The 22,751-nt window shown below is 45.9% G+C and overlaps 2 protein-coding genes across 4 annotated transcripts in view; both read left to right on the forward strand.

Annotated features, from left to right (window-relative positions):
• LOC121004483 (gastrula zinc finger protein XlCGF57.1-like) overlaps window positions 1-22,751 on the forward strand; it is a 245,584-nt gene that overhangs the window by 127,828 nt on the left and 95,005 nt on the right. The window lies entirely within an intron of this gene.
• LOC121004502 (oocyte zinc finger protein XlCOF8.4-like) overlaps window positions 1-22,751 on the forward strand; it is a 56,037-nt gene that overhangs the window by 31,502 nt on the left and 1,784 nt on the right. For 2 of the 3 annotated variants that reach the window (XM_040436765.1, XM_040436764.1), the window contains exons 2-6: window positions 19,374-19,520; window positions 19,626-19,799; window positions 19,882-19,999; window positions 20,078-20,169; window positions 20,506-20,605. In XM_040436765.1, coding sequence (XP_040292699.1) covers window positions 19,443-19,520; window positions 19,626-19,799; window positions 19,882-19,999; window positions 20,078-20,169; window positions 20,506-20,605 — 562 coding nt within the window. In that variant the 5' untranslated portion in view covers window positions 19,374-19,442. Of the gene's footprint in view, window positions 1-14,583; window positions 14,707-19,373; window positions 19,521-19,625; window positions 19,800-19,881; window positions 20,000-20,077; window positions 20,170-20,505; window positions 20,606-22,751 lie in introns of all 3 variants that reach the window. The other variant, XM_040436763.1, reaches the window with a different exon arrangement.

A 22,751-nucleotide genomic window follows, 5' to 3' on the forward strand; every position in this document is an offset into this window, starting at 1 on the left:
TCACTTGAGATGAGTGAACTGAATGTAAAATTCAAAAATTCTAACTAAAATTTTTAAAATGTAATATTCATCGACAGAAAAGCTATTGCCCTTCCGATGGATGGGTAACAAGCTCCCCAACATAATTCAATGGAAAGCCCTTATGAATGACATCTTTCTTATAAAAGGAAGCTCTACCAAAACCATAAATACCCTCAGAGATTCTGGATGCTGATGAACCTTGACTGGACATGTTGAGGAACGCTGAACTGGGATAATATACTATGTATATCTTCCTCAACTGTGATAATTTGTTTCACTGCCACTGGTACTGCAACGGGCGACCCCCCCCTTCCCCCAGGGGCGATCGAGTCCCAGTGTTTAGGAATGCCGAGTGGTGATGCAGCCTTAATTGTTTGTGTCATGGTGCTCCTACCTGGTCATTGCCCGGGATTAGACTCCGTAGCAACAAAGTCTAGACCTGGTAAAGTTTAATGGTTTTTAATTGAATAAACTTGCATACACTTGTGTCATCTAGTGTTGATTGAGCACAAAAGTGATCAGGTACTCTGGCCAAACACATCGGGATGCTTGGGTGCCAAACACATCGGGATGCTTGGGTGCTCTACCGAGCACCCGAGTATAATGGAGGTCAATGGGAGAACCCGAGCAATAAACCAGGCACCCCCTGCTCTGAAGAGGGGAGGGTGCCTGGTTCATAGGAAAAGGTCAGAAATTGATGGAAACACCACTGAAATGGTTTGGGAACAGCATAGGGAGAATGTCTGGACTCCCAGGTTGGTGCTGGGAACGATGTTGCCTGAGTAGTACAACAATTTTACAGACTGACAATAATACGCACAAAACCAAAGATAAAATCGATTTTAGAGGATAAATTGTTAGGAAACATTGTTTCCTGTGTATTTACTTGTATATAAAGTGCAAGTGCTGACAAAAATTACAAGGAAGAGCCACTCCAATACAACCTGTATATCACATAAAGGAGGGCCTTATTCACATTGTGGTACAATTGTTCAGGTAGTGGGACTCCTACACTCATAAAGCCTATGCACTAAGTGATATGGCTGCCAAAAATTACAAGGAACCGGCACTCCAATACACCCTTTGTAAAAGAGGGCATCATACACACCCTTGAAAAATTATGATTAATGGCCTGCTGGTGACCCTCTAAAACATTTGGATCAAGGGCCTGCTGATCTGACCATCTAAAACATTAGGGGCGAGGGTCTGCTGCTGAGCTGACCCTCTAAAACATTATGGGTGAGGGTCTGCTGCTGATCTGACCATCGAAGAAATTATGGTTGAGGGCCTGCTGCTGAGCTGACCCTCTAAAATATTATGGTTGAGGGCCTGCTGCTGAGCTGACCATTAAAAAAATTATGGGAGAGTGCCTGCCGCTTAGCTGACCAAAAATTGAAAAAATGTACAGTGTTCAAACCAGGCGGGGTCCCATGAATACTTCAGCTAGGAATAATAGAATAGGACTCCGGTTCTATATTGTTGGTTTTTGGAACTGGGGCCATGATCAAGAGGGACGGACGGAGGCATCCATATTGCGCCGCTAGAGGTGAAAATATTGGAGCGGCGCAAGACAAACCAAAGCGAAAGCATTTGCCAAGAATGTTTTTATTAATCAAAAACAAAAGTTTGAGGTTCGAATACGATCAGTGCGAGGGCATTATATGCGATGGATAAGCATGTTAATATGATGTAGGAAGAGGAGGAGGATGAGAAAAAGAAAATTCAACCATATACCCTTGTTTGTGGTGGAAGGGGTGCATAGGAATACAGTGTATTCAGTGCATTATAAACAACACATTTAAAGTGCCTTTATGTTCATCAGCTTTCCTCTGGTGGAATCGAGAAGTCGTGGTCAATCCAGGCCTTGTTAATTTTTATACGAGTCAACCTGTGAGCATTTTCAGTTGACAGACGGATACTCTTATCTGTTATAATGCCACCAGCAGCACTAAATACCCGCTCAGACAAAAAGCTGGCAGCAGGGTAGACCAGCACCTCCAAGGCGTAGAGCGCCAGTTCGTGCCACGTGTCCAGCTTGGACACCCAGTAGTTGTAAGGCACTGAGGGATCATTGAGGACGCTGACATGGTCTGCTATGTACTCCTTCACCATCTTCCAAAAGTTTTCCCTCCTTGTGACAGTAGGCTGCGCATCAGGGTGAGGGTGCTGGCGGGTTGTCATGAAACTGTCAGGCTTTGGAGAGTGTTGCCCTGGTCTCCCCTCCTCGGTTGGCCAAGGAACTACGGACTCTGCCGCCAGAGTTGTCAGATGGAAATTTTTGGAGCAATTTTTCAACAAGGATCTTCTGGTATTGCACCGTTTTGCTCGTCCTCTCCACCAGAAGAATGAGAGATGAGAAATTCTCTTTGTAGCGGGGGTCCAGAAGGGTGAACAACCAGTAATCCGTGTTGTCACGGGAAAGGCAGCCTAACATGAAGTCAGCCATGTGTGCCAGAGTACCAAGAGGCAAGACATTCGCTGTCGTCATCAGGAGGATCACTCTCAGTCTCCTCATCCTCTTTCTCCTCTTCTGCCCAACCACACTGAACAGATGGAATTAAACTTCCATGGGTACTACCCTCTGTAGCGGAGGCAACTGTCTCCTGCTCCTCCTCCTCTTCATCGTCCAATTCGCGCTGAGAAGACGAACTGAGGGTAGTCTGGCTATCACCCTGTGTAATGTCTTCTCCCATTTCCACCTCTTCCACATGCAAAGCGTTGTCCTTAAATGTGAGCAGCTAGCGTTTGAGTAGACACAGAGGTGGGATGGTTACGCTGATAATAGTTTTATCGCAGCTCACCATCTGTGTTGATTCTTCAAAGTTTCTTAAAACCTAACAGAGGTCAGACATTCATGCCCACTCCTTGCTTGTGAATAGCGGAAGCTGACTTGAAAGGCAATGACCATGTTGCAGCTGGTATTCCACTACTGCCCTCTGCTGCTTACAAAGCCTGGCCAACATATGGAACGTGAAGTTCCAGCGCGTGCTCACGTCGCACAACAGCCAGTGAGCTGGCAATTTCAAGCGCTGCTGCAGCATTGACAGACCGGCTGAATCAGTCGATGAGTTGTGAAAACGTGCACACAAGCGGCGCACCTTCACCAGTAGTTCAGGCAAATTGGGGTAGGTTTTGAGAAACTGCTGAACCAGTAAGTTTAAGACGTGGGCTAGGCATGGGATGTGTCTGAGTTTGCCAATATCCAAAGCCGCCACCAAGTTACGGCCATTATCAGACACAACCATGCCTGATTCTAGGTTGAGTGGCGAGAGCCACAGCTCAGTCTGGTCTCTTATCCCCTGCCACAGCTCTGCGGCATTGTGCTGTTTGTCCCCGAAGCATATCAGCTTCAGCACGGCCTGTTGCCACTTCCCCACTGCAGTGCTACACTGCTTCCAGCTACCGACTGATGACTGACTGGTGCTGCACGCGTATAATTTGGAGGTGTACGTGGAGGAGGAGGAGAAGTGGGGGTTAGAGCCACTAAGGTAGGTGCTGGCGGAAACCCTGATCGACTGTCACGCTGGGTAGGATACAAGATACAATAGAAACACAGAAAACCATAAAACAAGTGTCTAGGCTAGAAGCTGTGGATAAAGGTCACCTCCTGACAAATCCCTACCAACTCTTCCTGGACTTCTGTGCCCACGTTAAGACCCTGAAGGTGGGAATAAACGTGCCCCCGTGCCTAAGACTGAAGAAACCCTAAGATCCCTAAGATGGTGGAAAAGTGGAAAAGAGACAGCCTGCTTCCTCAAGCAAGGAGGGAGCAGGTGTCTCCCTAACAGCCTAGACAGAACACAAGAGATAAACAAAACCAACTTATCTCTAGCTGAGCAGAAACAGCGATTCCTTCTGTCCTTTCTCAAAGCAAGATAGAAGCTATAACCCGCACAGGACACTGGGAAGGGGCGTAATTTAAACTCATACAAACGACCCCACCCAGTGCACCTGAAAGGAGGCGGATACAGCTCAAATCCAAACCCAAAAACAAAACAAACTACACACGTGCTGCTAACCTGGCAGACCTCCGCACATAACCTGAGCAGGGCATGACATCGACATAGGGCCCGCAATGCTTGGCATCGGTAGCACCTGTGCCATCCCAGGGTACGACTTGCTCCCGGCCTCCACAACATTCACCCACTGTGCCGTCAGGGAATTTAGCATCCCTGGCTGAATGCACTTGTCCATGGTTAAGTAGACCTTCCCAGTAACTGCGTTGGTCAGGGCACGTGTGATGTTACAGGACACATGTTGGTGTAAGGCGGGCACGGCAAACCGTGAAAAATAGTGGCGGATGGGGACTGCATAACGCGGGAAGGCCTCCGACATCAGGCTGCGGAAGTCCTCAGTGTCCACAAGCCTAAATGGCAACATTTCCAGGGTCACTAATTTGGAAAGCTGCGCATTTAGTGCTATGGCCTGTGGGTGGGTGGCTGGGTATTTGCGCTTGCATTCAAATGCCTGGGGTAAGGAAATTTGTACGCTTTGCTGGGACATGTAAGTGGATGTGGTCGCTGATGATGCTTGCGAAGGTCTAGGTGCAGGGCGGGAGGCATCCGGTACTGCGCCTTCGACAGGGTATTGGCCAGCACGTAACACAGGGGAAGAGAAGGCAGTGGTGTGTCCCGCAGACACAGATTGTGGACCCAGGCATTCGGCCCACCTATTACGGTGCTTGGATGCCATGTGGCGGATCATGCTGGTGGTGGTGTGGTTGCTAGTGTTCATGCCCGTGCTCATTTTTGTATGGCACAGGTTGCAAATTACAATTGCATTTGTCGTCCGCACTTTCCTCAAAAAAGCGCCAGACTGCGGAACACCTACCCCTTAGCAAGGGAGATTTTCACAAGGGGGTGCTCCGGGAAACAGTTGCGGGCCTTTTTGGTGTGGCCCGCCTTCTCCCTTTTGCCACCCAACTGCCTTTTCCAGCCTGTTGCGGTGCAGCAGATCCATCCCCCTCTGTACTGCTGTCCTCCCTCGGCTTTCCATCTTCCCAGGTTGGGTCAGTGACTTCATCGTCCACCACCTCCTCTTCCACTTTCTCACTCTGCTCATCCTCCTGACTTGTTGACCTAACCACTACCTCAGTGATTGACAACTGTGTCTCATCCTCTTCATCAACCTCTTGAGAGTAATTGCCGTTGAGTTATTGACAACTGTGTCTTATCATCATCCATCTCATTAAACAGTAATGGCCATTCCCCACCGTCATCTTCTTGTGATTTTGGATGCTCAAGAGTTTGGAAATCAGGGCACAAGATCTCATGTCCCTCTTCAAGCGTGCTTGGCGAGAGGGCCAAATCAAGGAATGGCGATGAAAAGAGGTCCTCCGAATATCCGAGTGTGGGATCACTTGTTTGCCCAGAAGAAGAAGGATCAGGGTGATGATTGGATTGAGCAGACTCTTGGCTACTGAGACTGGACTTGGTGGAAGACAGGGTGGTTCTTAACCGACTGGAAGCATTATCTGCTGCAATACAACCGACCACCTGGTCGCACTGGTCTGACTTCAAGAGTGGTGTCCTGCTCCGCCCCGCAAACTGGGACATGAAGCTAGGTATCGTGGATGATTGTTTTTCTTGTGCTCTGGCAGCAAGCACAGTTTCACCGCGCCCAGGGCCACGGCCTCTGCGTGCATTATCAGCATCACGGCCACTGCCCCGTCCCTTACTGCTCGCCTTCTTCATATTAAATGTTATATGTGAGTTTGCTGGTCTCTGAGCTTCCTTCCCTAAGTTTCTGCAGCAATGAGGGGAAAATGTTCTCTCACCGCACCATGCTGCTTTACTCTTTCACTTCAACTCTCAACTCCCTACAAACCCGTCCCTTAGTAGGAAGCAAGACTAGCCTACTTCTGTCCAAAAGGGAGGAGAATGGAATGGTAAGTTCCATTCTACCTAAAGGTACTCTCTGCCAGATACACTACCACCTGCTGGTGAACCGGGCACAGTACATAAACATAACAGTTTTTGCAAGCAACAAAATGATATTTTGCTGCTGGTGGTACAGTTGGTGGTGCAAACCAATACAATGGTGGCAAACAGGCTAGCAATAGGAATGTAGGAGTGGTAATGTCCCTCTGGGCCACTACAGTACAATACACTGCCTCTAATTACCCACAACTATTAATGTAAATGAGCTAGTGTTTGTCTTGTAACCTCACCATGTGAACTTGATCTTAAAGATGTTCATTGGGGTTAACATCCAGTCTGTATGGGCCAGTCAAGTTCTTCCACACCAAACTCACCCAACCATATCTTTATGGACCTTGCTTTGTGCACTAGAGCACAGGTATGCTGGAAAAGAAAAGGGACATCCCCAAACTATCCCCACAAAGTTGGAATAATGCAGTTGTCCACAATGTCTTGGTATTAACATATTGTTTCAAAGGAACTAAGAAGCCTAGGCCGACCCCTGAAAAACAACCCCATAGCATTATCTTTCCTGCATGAAACTTTACAGATGGCACAATGCAGTCAGGCAGGTAATGTTTACCTGGCAAATTCAGATTCGCCTATCAGACCGCCAGACAGAGAAATGTAATTGGTCACTCCACAGAACACATTTACAGTATGTTGATCCAAAGTCCTATGGCAGTGTGCTTAAAGGGGTTCTCTGTGAATTAGGAAAATTAAAATACTTAAATATTACTTTATTAGAAATATATTTTGTGTAAAGGGGGACTATTAATCACCAATATTTATGCCAATATCGATAATTAATATTCATAAATAGGAGGAGCCGTCTATTGATAACTCCGCCTATTTATGCCTTTATATATAACAATACTTTCGCTATGCTTTACACTAATCACTATGCTAGCTGCATGCGCCTTACTAACTATCGCCAATAACTACACGTTACACAGATAGTTACAAGTAACAGTATTTATTAACAATACACTACGCACGCAATACTAACAATACAGCACTACAAATCCTAAACTACACTACACATTCCTAATTCCACCCATAAACTAACTAGACAATTCACACATAAAAGTATATTAACAATCCAGCTCACCTGACTATTCACTGTCCCTACGGGGTATGACGAAGGGTTAAAAAGGATTGTTTGCAGAGCAGAGGCATGCTCTACAGAGGATTTGTTTGCAGAGCAGAAGCATGCTCTACAGAGGAACCAAGGCAGGGAACCAGGGTAACCACCAGGGGTTAATCAGGGTTAGGGGTAACCCAGGGGTTAATCAGGGCCACCAGGGTTCAGGGGTCTATGGGGGGTGATAACCAGGGGATGTGATAGGGTAGGGTTACCAGGGGTTAATCGTTGGTGGGATAGGGGTTTGGGCTCAGGGGTGCAGGGGTTAGGGGATCAGGGATGTAATAGGGCTAGGGTTTCCAGGGGAGTATATCAGGGGTGTCCAGGGGTATCGTTGGTGGGATAGGGGTTAATAAAGGGGGTGATACTTATGGTTCAGCCAGGGGGGGGTCGCTCCTGAGCGCCGATTGCGCTCTTCATCAGAGGGGGACACGGCCTGAGCGCAGGATGCGCTCTCCTCTCCAGGTCAGTGGGGGTAGGTGCGGCTGGGTCCGGTCAGTGGCCTTGTGGGGGCCGCGTTGTCCTGAGCGCCGATGCGCTCACCAGGTGGGGGCCCCGATCCTAACTCCCTTGGGCCGGAGGAAGGGGGGGCCGCTTTGTCCTGAGCGCCGATGCGCTCACCAGGTGGGGGCCCCGATCCTGAACTACGAGTGCAGGGGCCGCCGGATATTTATCCCCGGCGGGCCGCACTCCCGCGCCGTCCACCAGGGGGGCGCGCGCCCGCCCCTCATCCACGTGGGCCGGCGCAGTGATATGACGTCACTGCACCGGCCCGCACATCGGGGGCGCGCTGCACACCAGGCGGGAGAAGCCTTTGATCTCCCGCCTGTGGCACTCTGCATTTGCAGGCATGCATGGATATATATGCATACGTCTCAACCGTTCCTAAACATTTTGAATACCTTTTATTAGTTATAATGGCTTGTTTTGTCCAGGGAGCAGTCATCAGGGGAAATAAAATGGCCGCTGTCCTATTAGTACACACAAAACCTGTCCTAATTAGAGATGAGCGAATCGAAGCTGACGAAGTGGAATTCGAACCGAATTTCAGGAAAAAATAAATTTGCAACAAATGCGAATTTCCTCGCGCTTCGTGGTAACGAATCACAATTTTTCCTAAAATGGTGGCTACACGTGTGAGGACATTGGGCAAAGAACTCTGAGAAGGCTGGATGACCCATAATGCATGCATGCAGCCAATCAGCAGCCAGCCAGCCCTGTGATGTCACAGTTAAATACGGCGGTCATCGTGGATTTAGATATTTTCCAGCGTTCGGAGTGTAGGGACAGATGTGAGAATGCGCTAGAGACAGAAATAGGAAAAACCTCATTGTGATAAAAAAAAAATATTTATAAGTGCAGGGAAAGGATAGGGAGGAATCATTTCACAGCATCTTAGTGCAGGGAGAGATGTCAGAAGGTGCTAGGGACAGCATTATTGTGAAAAAAAAAAGCGATTTACAAGTGCAGGGAAAGATTATTTGGGGATTCAAATAGCCATTATACAACTCAGTCATTCCAGCAATTTGTTCTTGGGATGTAATGCTATGTTGAAAAGCCTTTAGTGGCTTATATCTGTGGAAAAAGAAGAATATATACACAGTTCACTTCTGAAGTTACATGTGGTGAAAGCGTTTAGTGGCGTATTTCAGTAGAAAAAGAAAAATATATACGCAGTTCACTTCTGCAGCTACAGTATATGTGGTGAAAGCGTTTAGTGGCGTATTTCATTACCAAAAAAAAAAAATATATATATATATATATATATATATATATATATATATATACGCAGTTCACTTCTGCAGTTATATGTGGTGAAAGCATTTAGCGACGTATTTCAGTACAAAAAGAAAAATATATATGCAGTTCACTGTTGCAGTTATTTGCGGTAAAAGCGTTCAGTGACGTATTTCAGTACTAAAAGAAAAATATATACGCAGTTCACTGTTGCAGTTATTTGCGGTAAAAGCGTTTAGTGGCCTATTTCAGTACAAAAAGAAAAATATTTACGCATTTCACTTTTGCAGTTATTTGTGTGTGAAAGCGTTTAGTGGCCTATTTCAGTATAAAAAGAAAAAATATATTTTCGCACTTCACTGTTGCAGGTTATTTGTGGTGAAAGCGTTTAGTGCCTATTTCAGTACAGAAAATAAAAATATATACGCACTTCACTGTTGCAGTTATTTGCGGTTAAAGCGTTTAGTGGCCTATTTCAGTACAAAAATAAAAATATATTCTCAGTTCACTTCTGCAGTTGAATGTGTTGAAAGCGTTTAGTGGTCTATTTCAGTACAGAAACAAAAATATATACGCACTTCCACTGTTGTAGTTATTTGGTGGTTAAAGCATTTAGTGGCCTATTTCAGTACAAAAAAGAAAAATATATATGCATTTCACTATTGCAGTTATTTGTGGTAAAAGTGTTTAGTGGCCTATTTCAGTACAAAAATAAATATATATACGCACTTCACTGTTGCAGTTATTTGTGGTGAAAGCGTTTAGTGGCCTATTTCAGTACAAAAGAAAAAATATATTCGTCGCTTTTAGGGGTGTTTTAATTTGCTGTTAATTTATTTAGTTCAGCTAAAAGTATGTCAGCCCAGAGAAGTGCAGGCCATACACAGAGGAGTGGCAGAGGCCTAAATTGTTTCTGGCGCAGCAAGAGGTTGCAGCAGAGTAATGGGGCGTGGGCAGCAGGAGTCTCAGCGAGAGGCCGTGAGCTCCCGTTGTCAACTAGTGGTCGTTTCTTGACCAGCAACCCAGCGGTTCTTGGTTGGTTAACTCGGTCATCCTTTTGATCCAAGTGACATCAGACACCCCAGCCAACAGTCGATGGGTTTGTCAGACACAACCCTTAGGTGGCAATGGCCCAGGAGCAGCTACTATACAGCGAAGACGAGCTACTAGACAGTCAGCAGCTACTGCCCAGCCAAGATCGTCACCATAAAGTGGCCCTGGAGAACGTGGCTCCAATGTGGTGGTTCAGCCTGCCGCAGCAACCGCTGCATCACTCAGTGGCACACACCCGGTTTCAGGCAGTCAAGGCTCCACCCTCAGCAGAAGGGATCTGTCTGTCATTCCTATCTTCTACTGGTCCAGATGCTCCTGCTCCTCCTACTCCTCATCAGTCATTCCGTCAGTAATCGCCGAAGAGATTGCCAAGAGACAGCAGTATGCGTGCACTCCTCCAACGGCACAGAAGCTGAATGTGCTCCTGTCCAAGTAGCTGGTGCTGCAGTCCCTCCCTTTCCAAGTGGTGGCCTCTGCACCTTTCAGAGAACTGATGGCTTGTGCCGAGCCGAGGTGGAGAGTCCCAAGCCGTCATTTCTTTGCCAAAAAGGCAGTACCAGCTCTGCACAAATATGTAGAACAGAAGGTGGGCCAGTCCTTGAGCCTGTCGGTGTATGCCAAAGTGCACGGCAGCGCCGACGTGCGGAGCTGTAACTACGTTCAGTGACAATACATTTCCTTTACTGCCCACTGGGTGAATGTGGTTCCTGCACAGCCACACCAGCAACTTGGCCACGTCACGCCGCTTCCGCCTCCACATTGTCATGCTGTTGGTCCTGCGACAATGTCCACCTCTGCTTCCTCATCCTCCACCATGTCTTCAGCCTCCACTGCATGGAACACGTTTTCAATCTGGTTATCAAGCGGTTCCTGAAGTCTTCCACCCATCTGCAAGACATCTTAAAAAAGGCCAAGAAACTTTGCATGCACTTCAGCCACTCATACACCGCAAAGCACACCCTCCTTGAGCTGCAGCGGCAGAACGGCATCCCCCAACATAGGCTGATATACGATGTTTCCACCCTTTGGAATTCCACCCTCCATATGTAGGACTGAGTATACTAACAGAGAAAGGCCATCAACGATTTCTTGATTATCCAAGTGGATAGGAGTACTCCCCTGTGTAACTTCTATGTCAGCCAGTGGCAGCTCATGCTTGACACCTGCTGTTTGCTCAGGCCCTTTGAGGACGCCACGTTATTTGTCAGTCACCAGGACTACGGGATGAACAACGTCATTCCATTGCTTCATGTCCTAGAACAGATGGTGGTAACAATGGCTGGTCAGGGGACAGTAGACGTGGTGCCTAGATCTCACGGCCACATAAACCCTGTGGGGGCTAAACTGGAGGAGGGGGAGGAGGACATTGGAGCACAGGCAATGTGTAGCGAAATGGGTGGTTTTTCTACTCATCTGACAGGAGAGGAGGAGCAGGAGCAGCCAGAGGAGCTACAGGGCGATGAGGAAGACAGAGGACCCAGACACACCGTGGCAGAATACAGTGGAGATGGAGGCAGGGAGTCCCCGTGTCACTTGCACAAATGACACAACGCATGCTCACTTGCTTGCATAGTGACAGCCGAATTGTCACCATTCAGCAGAGGGATGACTTCTGGCTCTCCACCTTGTTGGACCCTCGCTACTGGTCCAAAATGGGGGCCTTTTTTACACCCACTGAGAGGGAGGACAAACTGATCTACTACAGAGTAGTCAGTTGGCCGCTGCCTATCGGTGCCATCGTCCATCCTCTCGCAGGTCTGACCGGGGAGGGGGCCCTCTGCGCTCATGTTCCACTGCCATGGCTGCTGGGATGGGGTGGGGTGGCAGGAGCAGTACCAGCTCCATCAGCAGCAGCTTGAGTCTATAGTCACTGATGAGTAGCTTTCTTCACCCGCATAGTGAAAAAACTACTCACCAGCAGCAGGAGGTAGACCTGGAGCAGGACCTTAACCAGCAGGTGATGGCATACTTGGACAGCACCCTGCCAACCCACATTGAACATCCGCTGGACTACTGGGCAGCCAAACTGGATTTGTGGCCGCAACTAGCAGAGCTTGCCCTGGAAAAGCTGTTATGCCCGGCCAGTAGTGTGGCATCAGAGTGGGTGTTTAGTGCGGCGGGGACCATAGTTACCCCAAGGAGAACTCGCCTGTCCACCAAAATTGTGGAGAGACTGACCTTTGTCAAGATGAACCATCTTGATGCATCTGATTAGATCATCCATGCCGCCTCATCCAAACCTGTGCTCCTTCTTTCACCCACCTTCGTCAGCAGGTACTGGTATTGCCACCCACCACCCCACTCTGTCACCGGGTCACTTTGTGCTGCTGCCGCTGCCATCTCCACACTATGTCACCTTGCCACTCTGTGGTATCCTGATGCTGCTGCCAAATCCACACTATGTCACCTTGCCACTCTGTGGTATCCTGATGCTGCTGCTGCTGCCATCTCCACACTATGTCATCTAGGCACTCTGTGGTATCTTCCTGATGCTGCTGCTGTCGCTTCCTCCAGACTCGGTCATTATACCACTCTGTGGCCTCATCCTGATGCTGCTGCCACCTCCACACTCTGTCATTGGGCCACTCTATGGTCTCCTCATGCTGCCGCCACCTCCAGACTCGGTCATTGTGCCACTCGGTGGCCTCCTCATACTGCCCCCACCTCCAGACTCTGTCATTGTGCCATTCGGTGCCCTTCTCCTGATGCTGCTGCTGCCGCCACCTCTAGACTCTGTCATTGTGCCACTTGGTGGCCTCCTCATACTGCTGCCAACTCCAGATTCTATCATTGTGCCACTTGGTGGCCTTCTCCTGATGCTGCCAACTCCAGACTCTGTCATTGTGCCACTCGATGGCCTTCTCCTGGCCTCCTTATACTGCTGCCACCTCCAGACTCTGTCATTGTGCCAATCGCTGGCCTCCTCATACTGCTGCCACCTCCATACTCTGTCATTGTGCCAATAGCTGGCCTCCTCATACTGCTACCACCTCCAGAGTCTCTCAATGTGCCACTTGGTGGCCTCCTCATACTGCTGCCACCTCCAGACTCTCCTATTGTGCCAATCGCTGGCCTCCTCATACTGCTGCCACCTCCAGACTCTGTCATTGTGCCACTCAGTGGCCTCCTCATACTGCTTCTACCTCAAGACTGTGTCATTGTGCCACTCGGTGACCTCCTCATACTGCTGCCACCTCCATACTCTGTCATTGTGCCACTCGGTGGCCTCCTCATACTGCTGCCACCTCCAGACTCTCTCATTGGGCCACTCGATGGCCTTCTCCTGATGCTGCCAACTCCAGACTGTGTCATTGTGCCACTCGGTGGCCTCCTCATACTGCTGCCACCTCCAGACTCTCTCATTGTGCCAATCGCTGGCCTCCTCATACTGCTGCCACCTCCAGACTCTCTCATTGTGCCACTTGGTGGCCTCCTCATACTGCTGCTGCCTCAAGACTCTGTCATTGTGCCACTCGATGGCCTCCCTGCCAACTCCAGACTGTGTCTTTGTGCCACTCGGTGACCTCCTCATATGCTGCCACTCCATACTCTGTCATTGTGCCAATCGGTGCCTCCTCATACTGCTGCCACCTCCATACTCTGTCATTGTGCCAATCGGTAGCCTCCTCATACTGCTGCTACCTCAAGACTCTGTCATTGTGCCACTCGGTGGCCTTCTCCTGATGCTGCTGATGCCGCCACCTCCAGACTCTGTCATTGTGCCAGGATCCATTTTTTGTGGGTTACTGTTCTGACAGATCAGAGGAAGGGCAAATTAATCAGTGACGTCAACACAAACTTACTGCTGACACCCTCTCCACTCTGTTAGGGGGCTCTACTTGTATAAGCGTTTAATAGAACAGGTTATGTAGACATCTATGTGGAATCATCTGACGACAGTGTAAAAGGAGTACGCTTATTCTTGGTTATTTGGTCAGTTTTGGCCCGTGACTGCCCAAATAAGTGAAGTGTGTAGTGATTCTAAGAGCGACGCCTGTCATCTGCATGTCATATGGACTCCCTATGCATGTTACTGCAAGGCACAGTGTTCTACACCACTATAAAGGCTCTCTGCAGCCAGGAAATAGGCGTTTTTTTAATGTAATTCGCCGTGAATAAATTCGTATCAAACCAAATTTTTCCAAAAACATTAGGCGAACTGGCGAATTTAATTTTTGAAAAATTTGCTCATCTCTAGTCCTAATCCTCATCCTCCTCTCTGCTCTGCTTGTCAGGGATTATAATCCTGAATACAGTTTAATATGATCTTCAGCTGAATCCCTGTAGGAATGGAGTTAAGAGAAGACATGAAATACAGAGAGGAGGGTGTGGATTGTGAGCAGCAGCCCTTATATGCAGTCTCCATTACCCCAGCCGCACATTACCACCATCTGTCCTGTCCATCCTCTTCATACTTCAAATCTCTTCATGAACTCCATACCTACAGAGATTCAGCTGTATTCAGGATCCTACCGGGTCATTTATAAGAATGTCCCCCATAATCCCTGACAAGTAGAGGAGAGGGGAGGATGGGGCAGCTTTTGTCCTGCTGTGTGATTAGGACAGGTTTTGTGTGTACTAATAGAACTGCAGCCATTTTGTTTGCCCCCTGATAATTGCTCCCTTGACAAAACAAGCCATTATAACTAATGAAGGGTATTTGGAAATCTATTTATAATTAAGTAATAGTTAAGTATTTTCTTTTCTTAGTTCCTGAAAAACACCTTTAAGCCACATCGCCCAATGTTTGTCATTGAGCTTGGTGATGTAAGGCTGGAAATCCATGCCATGAAGCTCCTGGTGAACAATTTTCATGCTGATGTTAATGGCAAGGTAGGTTTGGACCCTGCAGTTGGAGTCAGCAGAACATTGGTGACTTTTATGCACAATACGCACTCAGTTGCCTTGCTCTGTATCGTTACATGGTCTTCAATTCAATGCTGAGTTACTGTGGTTCATAAACACTTCCACTTTAGAACAATACCACACACAGTTGATTGTGGAAAATCTAGGAGTGAAGACATTTTAGGAATAGACTTGCATCCTATTATAGGACCACACTGGAATTTGGGGAGCACTTTAATGAGCCATTCTTTCACATGATATATGTATATAAATGTATATAAAGGCAGACTGCATGGCTAGGGGCTGGATTTTATACACCTGTGGTAAGTCTTTAGAAGAATAGAAAGATATAAAAAAACAGATCACGGTCACTTCTGTCAGAGATCAGCTATTTATTATGGGAGAACAAGTCCTACAGTAAGTACTTTTTCTCCCATCAAAAACAACTGATCTCTGATGGAAGTGGCAAAAACCGATTATAACTGACCCTCAAAATAACGGTTATGCTTTTTTTTTTTTTTTTTTTCTGAATAAAAATTTCATTTTCAACAGTTGTAGTGTAGCAGATAAAAGTGCTTCGACATAATAGGATTAATTTTTTAACACCTGATTTGGTTTTATGCCACAACATGGATGGTCACAGAGATATATAGTGCTAGCAGAAGAAGCCTGCAGTCTAGCTTTTTTAAGGAATAAGTTGAGACACGGCCCCAAACATCCCTAGACACTCGAGAAGCAAAGCTAATAAGTACATATGTTGCATATGTGCACTTCCACAATTGCAAAGTGCCAGAAATTAGCTGCTAAACTGTAGAAGGCAATATCTGGAAGATTTAATCTCCTATCACATTAGGCCGTTGAAGTTTAAAAATACATTTTGGCTAAGCCAATGGCTTCCTCAAATAAACCTCTGAAACAAGAAGTAGTTTGACATCAGAATAATAAGGGTAAATAATAATTTGGGGAATACAACCATTTTAATAAGTTGATATCTACCCAAGAAAGGCAGCCTGAAATACTGCCAAGACCCTCTTAGTTCCAGCAGCGATGAGATTATGGGCTTCAAGTTCTTTGTAAAGAATGGAGGGATTGGCTGGAAGTTGAACAACTAAATAAGTGAGGGATTCTCTTTGCCATTGGAAGGGATATGAGTTACCCTAATACTTTCTTCCCATTCTAAAGATTGGTAGGCCCCAGTTTTATCAAAGTTTACCCTAAACCCCGAAATAAATCTAAATCTAGTAGTAATAGTTGTCATAATGTCCAGGATTGCCTACTTTAGGTTAGATATAAATAGAAGAATGTCATCAGTAAAAGGCCAGGACATTCATCTCCACAGAACCGACCTGAATGCCCCAAAAAGAGGGCAAATCCTTTAGCCTTCAATGCAGGGGATGCAGAGCAAGAATAAATAATACCAGAGTGACCCTAAAAAACAAACAAAAAGTTATTGACCCCAACCATAGACTGATATAAATCACTGAAGAAAATGCACCAAAAGGATATGCCACTGACTATACTAGCTGGTCATACAAGCAGATATTAAAAGCTGAGACTTTTGCCAATATATTCCTGTCAGGAAAATATCGGAGCCCATCATGCACCACGTCACGGTCACTCAGCATGGCACGGGGTCCTACCACTACGCTAACTATGGTGTAAACACGGTCTGAAGGTGATGTAATCCAGCTCACAGCCAGGCTTCCACACAACCGCCTAGCAGGACAGCTAGTGCAATGTGAACAAAGCAAGACTGTAAGCCACACTCATATCAGACCGTGTGATGGAGGTTTCCAGGTGCAAAGGAATGTTCAATTGCCAGATGAAGGCACATTCAATACATATAAAACAAAATCACAGAATTGCAGTGGCCAATATGAGGGAACTGCTCAAACCCCAAACACTGTAGCGTGTTTCTCATTGGGTGAGCAGTCCCACCGCATGTGAACCACAGAAATATCGTGGCAGATATGGGGGAGCTCCCCAAACACTGTAGCGTGTTTCTCATTGGGGGAGCAGTCCCACCGCATGTGGACCGCAGCAAACGACTTGGTTTTATGCCTGAACATATGTGGTGCATGTGGACCGCGCTGGCGTCCTCCTTTGTACGCATTAATTGCTCGGGATGGTCGTTTGCTGCGGTCCACATGCGGTGGGACTGCTCACCCAATGAGAAACACGCTACAGTGTTTGGGGTTTGAGCAGTTCCCCCATATTGGCCACTGCATTTCTGTGATTTTGTTTTCAACCATAGACTGAGCATCATAAATCATTTATATACCATCGAAGACATTAACCGAACTGGTGTATAGTTAGTATTCTATTAATATGAGTCCATAAGACACTGTCAAACCCATTGTCGGTGTGTAAACTAACCAAGATATTTATTGTCGACTATGAGAGACTGCCCCTATAGCTGTTAATATAATATAAGTTAGGGATCTCCCATGAGTGAAATCAGGTTGAAAACGTGCAGATAAGATCAGGAATAATGGATTGTAGTCCCATGGCTAAAATTTTTATATTGTGAAGTCTGAATTTAATAATGATAAAGGTTGACAGAAACTAGTAAGGGTAGGCTCTCTACCCGGTTTTGGAATGACAGTTATAAATGCATTATTAAAGCCATCGGGGAAACTTTTGGTTGAGATAATATGATTGTACAAAGAACACAAGTGTGGGCTAAGAGAGGAGCTCAGTAATCGATAATATTCATTACTAAAGCCATCAGGACCTAGGGCTTTGGAAAGCTTTAGGCACTTTATGGTCTGGGCTATTTCTTCTTGGCTGATGGGGAAATTAAAGACCGCAGGATTGGTAGCTGAGATTGATTCAAGGATAAGCTGTTTATTGGGTCATCCTGTTCAGCATTATATAAAACGGTATAAAATTTTTTGCATTTGTCAGTAGGGATCCCAAGTGCTATTTGACTTTAACTACCTGAGTAGCAAGTTGAAAGGGTTTGGTAACTCACGCCAAGAGCCATCCCAGTTTATTACCCGACTGAAAATATTTATATAATAATCGAGGTTAGTCACATCTAAATAGGCCTTGTGCACTTCCGGGGAGTTTCCAATTTGAATTGTTTATACCTGTATTTGTTTTTAACTGTTGAGTTCCCAAGTGAGAGAACTTTATGAAGTGATCTAACAGATGACTATGCTGTACTGGCATCAAGATTTTGGGCAGTGATAGGGTCTTTATGAATGTGCAATATAATATGACTAGTGTTGAGCAGAGTGGAATTTGGTCTGAAGTTAAGGAAAGTTTTGATTTGCAACAAATCTGAATTTCTTCTCGCTTTGTGGTAACGAATCAAGTTTTCCTAAAAGTGTGGCTGCACGTGTTACAAAGTTAAACTAAGTGTAGAGGAGATAAACACGGGAGTGAAAGATCACCCATAATGCCGTGCAGCCTCAGATAGCCATGTCATGTGATGTCACAGCCCTAAGAAACCCTCATCCCACCTGGACTCCGCCATTGTCCTTTAACCTGAGCATAGGGAGAGAGGTGGAAAGTGCTCATGCGCTAGGGACAGTGCTGCTGAAAATGATTGATAGAATAATATTGGAGAGAGTGTAGGGAGACTGCAAAGAGAGTGCATGGAGATTTATGCTGTGTCAGTTTCATTTATTTATTCTTACATTTACTTATTCCTACATCAGCTGTAAATGTAATTCAATACCAATAAGATCAAAGATTATTCCGATGCCAGCGTGCCAACCAATACCATCCAGTCTGCACCCTTTAGGGGGCCAGGTCTTAATGATGACCATCCTCATCTTTTGATGTCTTGACTTCTTCCAAATCATCCTTCTTGATCTCTGTGTCGAAGAAATGTCAGCAAGATGCAGAGATAGGAGGAGCTGGATGTTCCTGATGACATATTCTCATCGATATTAGATGATGTGGAAAAGGAGGAAAAGCAGATGGCAGAAAACGAGCTCCGACCTGTAAGGCAGGAGAGCGCTGGGGTTGGAGTGGGTACAGCCCCTGTTTATTAGTGCATTAAAGATGCCGCGCACCTATTCATTTCATCTTCATTATTAAATGAAAGGCAGCTGCAGGCTAATTGGCCACGCGGTTCTTCACTGCAGCATGGCCCCAACCCTCCTACAACACGGCTGCTCCATGTGGCCATACCCTAAGGTAGAGTGGCCTGGGTGTACCTAATTTATAGTGATTCATGACAAAATAATTTGTAACAAATCAAATTTCTTGTGGAACTTTGGCAAAGCTGCCAAATCGAAATTTTCTAAACTTCGCTCATCTCTAGATATGACCTCAAACATAGAGGAACTTTCTATAAAAGCTATTCAACTAATAAGCCATAAAAAAAGAGAGGATACAAGTTGTATGTTGCATGACTGTGATGGTTTCAAAGTGTACACAGCTTAAAACCTTGTTGATTGGCTACGCTGCAGCCTTTCAACAAGGTTTATTATTCACCTGAACTGTCACTGAAAGTCCGCCTTCAGGTGCCCGGACAGCATAATGTTACCGAAAATTACCGGGTTTGCTCATCTGTTGGCTCATCCCTAGATCCGACATCTACACTCTGACATCTCCTGAGATGTTTATCTTTATCTCCAGCAATTGTATTTTAACATGGGATTTTGAATGATTTTACACCGGCTCATCTTCTTTCCATTCAGGTTTGTACAATATAAAATCTTCTTTGTGAATATCTTCTGCATCAAATTTTCCTGAACAACCTGTCAAGGATGAATAAGGACCGGATCAAGATGGCAGAGAGCATATTAAGTCTCACTCTAGAGCTCCTCTTCCGGCTTACTGGAGAGGTGAGAAAAACTGATGCTGTTACTAACATATGAACATGACTGGAGAGGTGATGAACTCTGGAGATGTATGGAGTGATATTTATTACTGTGTCTCTCCATAAACAGGATTACATTGTAGCAAAGAAGACCTCTAGTGAACGCTGTCAGGCCTCTGTGTCTGAAGGACGAAGAAGAACTCTGAGCCCAACCACAGGGCCTCCATCTCGCTCCCATGAAGAAGCCAATGAAGAGAAGATCCTAGAACTCACCAACAAGATAATTGAGCTGCTGACTGGAGAGGTGACACTCCTGGGAATGCTGGGATATTATGCAGGAATGCTATGAAGGGATCTGGGTGATGACCGTATCATTGTGTTGTCAGGTTCCTATAAGGTGTCATGGAGTCTATTTCTCCATGGAGGAGTCAAAGTGTTTAGAAGGACACAAGGAATTGTACAAGGACATCAAGATGGAGGATCAACAGACCCTCATATCACCAGGTAATAGACATGACTAAATACACATGTCCTCTATTGTTTGTAAATAATACATTCAGTCACTGGATGTGTTTCCTACAGTTACATCCAGTAAGAGAGCAACAGCGGAGAGATGTCCCAGTCCTCTTCTTCCACGGGATGGTTCACCAGAACATGTTCCACAGGATGACCAGGTAGATGGAGATAAGGTCTCATGAAATGTTCGCTGTGATCTGTAGAAGACTGTGAAGATCTTGTGTTCGGTCTTGTTTTATCCACCAGTATTATATGTTTTATCCTTGTATAATGAGAAAGATGGAGATGGCAGGATTACAGCTGACCAATTTTCTGGCACTGGAGAACCAACAGGTTCAATTTATACATGAGACCTGCAGATATTTGGGTCAGATAACTCCTGATGTCCTGTCATTTTTGGTCATCATTTTAATTACTGATCTTTTCTGTCCATATAAAACATTCAACACAACTTCTCCAATCAATGAATGACTTTTGTAATATTTGTTTCACAGCTTTTGAGTCCAGATAAACACCTGAACATTATTAAGGTTACAGAGACTTATGTGAGGGATGATGAGCAAAGTATAGAGGACATTCCAGATAACTGCCCAGGTGAGTAGCAACCACTAAATAAAGCAGAGAGGATGTCCTGCACATATAGCCAAGCTGATAGTGTCTCTGATATCTCTACTAGTGGTGACCAACTGTCGTGTGTGATGGCTCCCCATGTTATCACACCAGCTGTTGGGGCAAGCAAAGATAGGATCGACAGGATTGAAACACTGACCACAGGGCCTCCATACTTGAAACTGATTGTCGTAGGATGCCAAACAGAACCTAGATTAGTAGCTAAAGCCAATATGGTTCCAGTCTATAGCAGTCCAGATTTCTAGCTCCTCTCTCATGACAGCACCACTGGAGGTTTTACCCCTTGACCTTCTTGGGACAGGAAACAAAGAAGATAAAAGGCACCTCCCATGTTCATCCTTCAGTGTTCTTCCTGTCCCTACTGATGACAAACACAGAGAGGTTCCCTGCTCTAAGGGGAGAGATTTTTTACAAGTGTCATTCAAGGTCTTCTAAAGCTGGGACTAGGATGCCCATAAATTCCTGTCTCTCCTGGCTCCTCAATAGCTTTGCTAGCATCTCTCAAGGTAGAGGTCCCTAGTTGCCCCCAGAACCTACCTGGCTGTATGCCACCCCTGAACCTATAAGTTGGTTCTCTGTCGACCCAGGTTCCTCCTTTTCATTCCTATCCTATGTGGCTGTGCCAGCATCTCCTGTGTTGACCTGACTTGCTCCTAATCTTTAGGAAGTGAGTAATACAGCTGGTGGCTATTGATAGCTGTTGGTTAATGGAGCTCAGATCTGCTGTTCCTTGGTGAGGTTAACAGCAATATTGTCTGCTAGAAATGTTCTGCATTTTAGATTGTCTGGCACTTCCCCTGTCTGTACCAACATTCTGTATGGCATACAGAAGTTGGCAGAAGATGCATGACTGTGTTAGAGGTGACAAAGGTAAGTGAACTATGCGTGGGATTTTCAGGTAAGTGGAATCATTCATGCGTTTAGCCAAGTTTGCAAGAGTTGCTACAGTCCCACAATCTGGTTGCAGGGCAAAATCTTATCCAAGTCTACCAACCTTTTCTTAGGGTAGTTTCACATGGAATGGTGATCTGTCAGATTATACGGGAAGAGCGTTCATATAAATGCTCGTTTCAGATGCAGGTGCCGGCGATTATCCCTTGAACAAGCAAACTCTTGTTCATCAAGTCATCGTGTCATTTGGGGAGCACCGAAAATTATTGTTCCTATGTAGCAGATCGCTGTGTATTAACTATGATGTGCTGCAATGCAACACTATATTTCTATGGAAAAAAGGATCACTTTATTGTTTGCTTGTTCCCATACAGCGTAGGTGATTGCTGCATGTGAATTCAACCCTCATCTCCACTGATGATCTGACAATGATTGCTAGTGTCTGTGTAGCTCCCAATAAACTGTTAGGTCATTGGTCCATGTAAAAAGACCCGAAGTTTGTCTAAGTTAATTACCTTGATCGTAATGTGCATATTTTGTACTAACCTTTCCCCACTAATTGTGTCGATCAGGTGGTATTGCTATCATCTTGGCCTCATGGGGCCTCTGCGCCGGGATGGATGCCTCATGGCTACTTAGACCTCTAGCCTGGCTTGTTCAGCCTCTCCCTTCCTACCCTGTGTGGCCGAACCAGAACCTCTGGGAGAGGAGGTCCCTTGGCTTACTCTTGACCTTTACAAAGTCAGCAGTACAGCTCACGGTTACCTCTTCATTGATGGATGTGGCTCGACCCCATGTCTACGCCCGATGGTTTGGCTTGGCCTCTTACCTATGCCTTATAGTTCCACCTGGCTGAGTTGTCATTTTATTATATTACAATGGATTTTGTAAGCATTATGCAGTTTTGCTAGTAATAGCATGTTGATTCTCCATAACAGTCTGTAAGCATTATGGAGGTATGTCTTAGACACGCATTAAGAGCTGCATGTTTAAGTTAGTAGCCATCTTGGAGTTGCTCAGTCTGTGTCCAGAAGGGGGCACCGGAGGCAGCATTACACAAAACTGACTATGTTCATATTACAGGTCTCCCATTCTATGTAATGGACAGAAATCGGTCAATGTATGATCTTTCTTGATAGCTTCATATGGAAATCAGTGACTTCAAAAGATCCAAATCCATGGATATATCTGTCAATAACGCAGGCCATGGCATTAGGGT

This window comes from Bufo bufo, chromosome 6 (genome assembly GCF_905171765.1).
Source record: "Bufo bufo chromosome 6, aBufBuf1.1, whole genome shotgun sequence".
NCBI classification, from domain to species: Eukaryota; Metazoa; Chordata; class Amphibia; order Anura; family Bufonidae; genus Bufo; species Bufo bufo.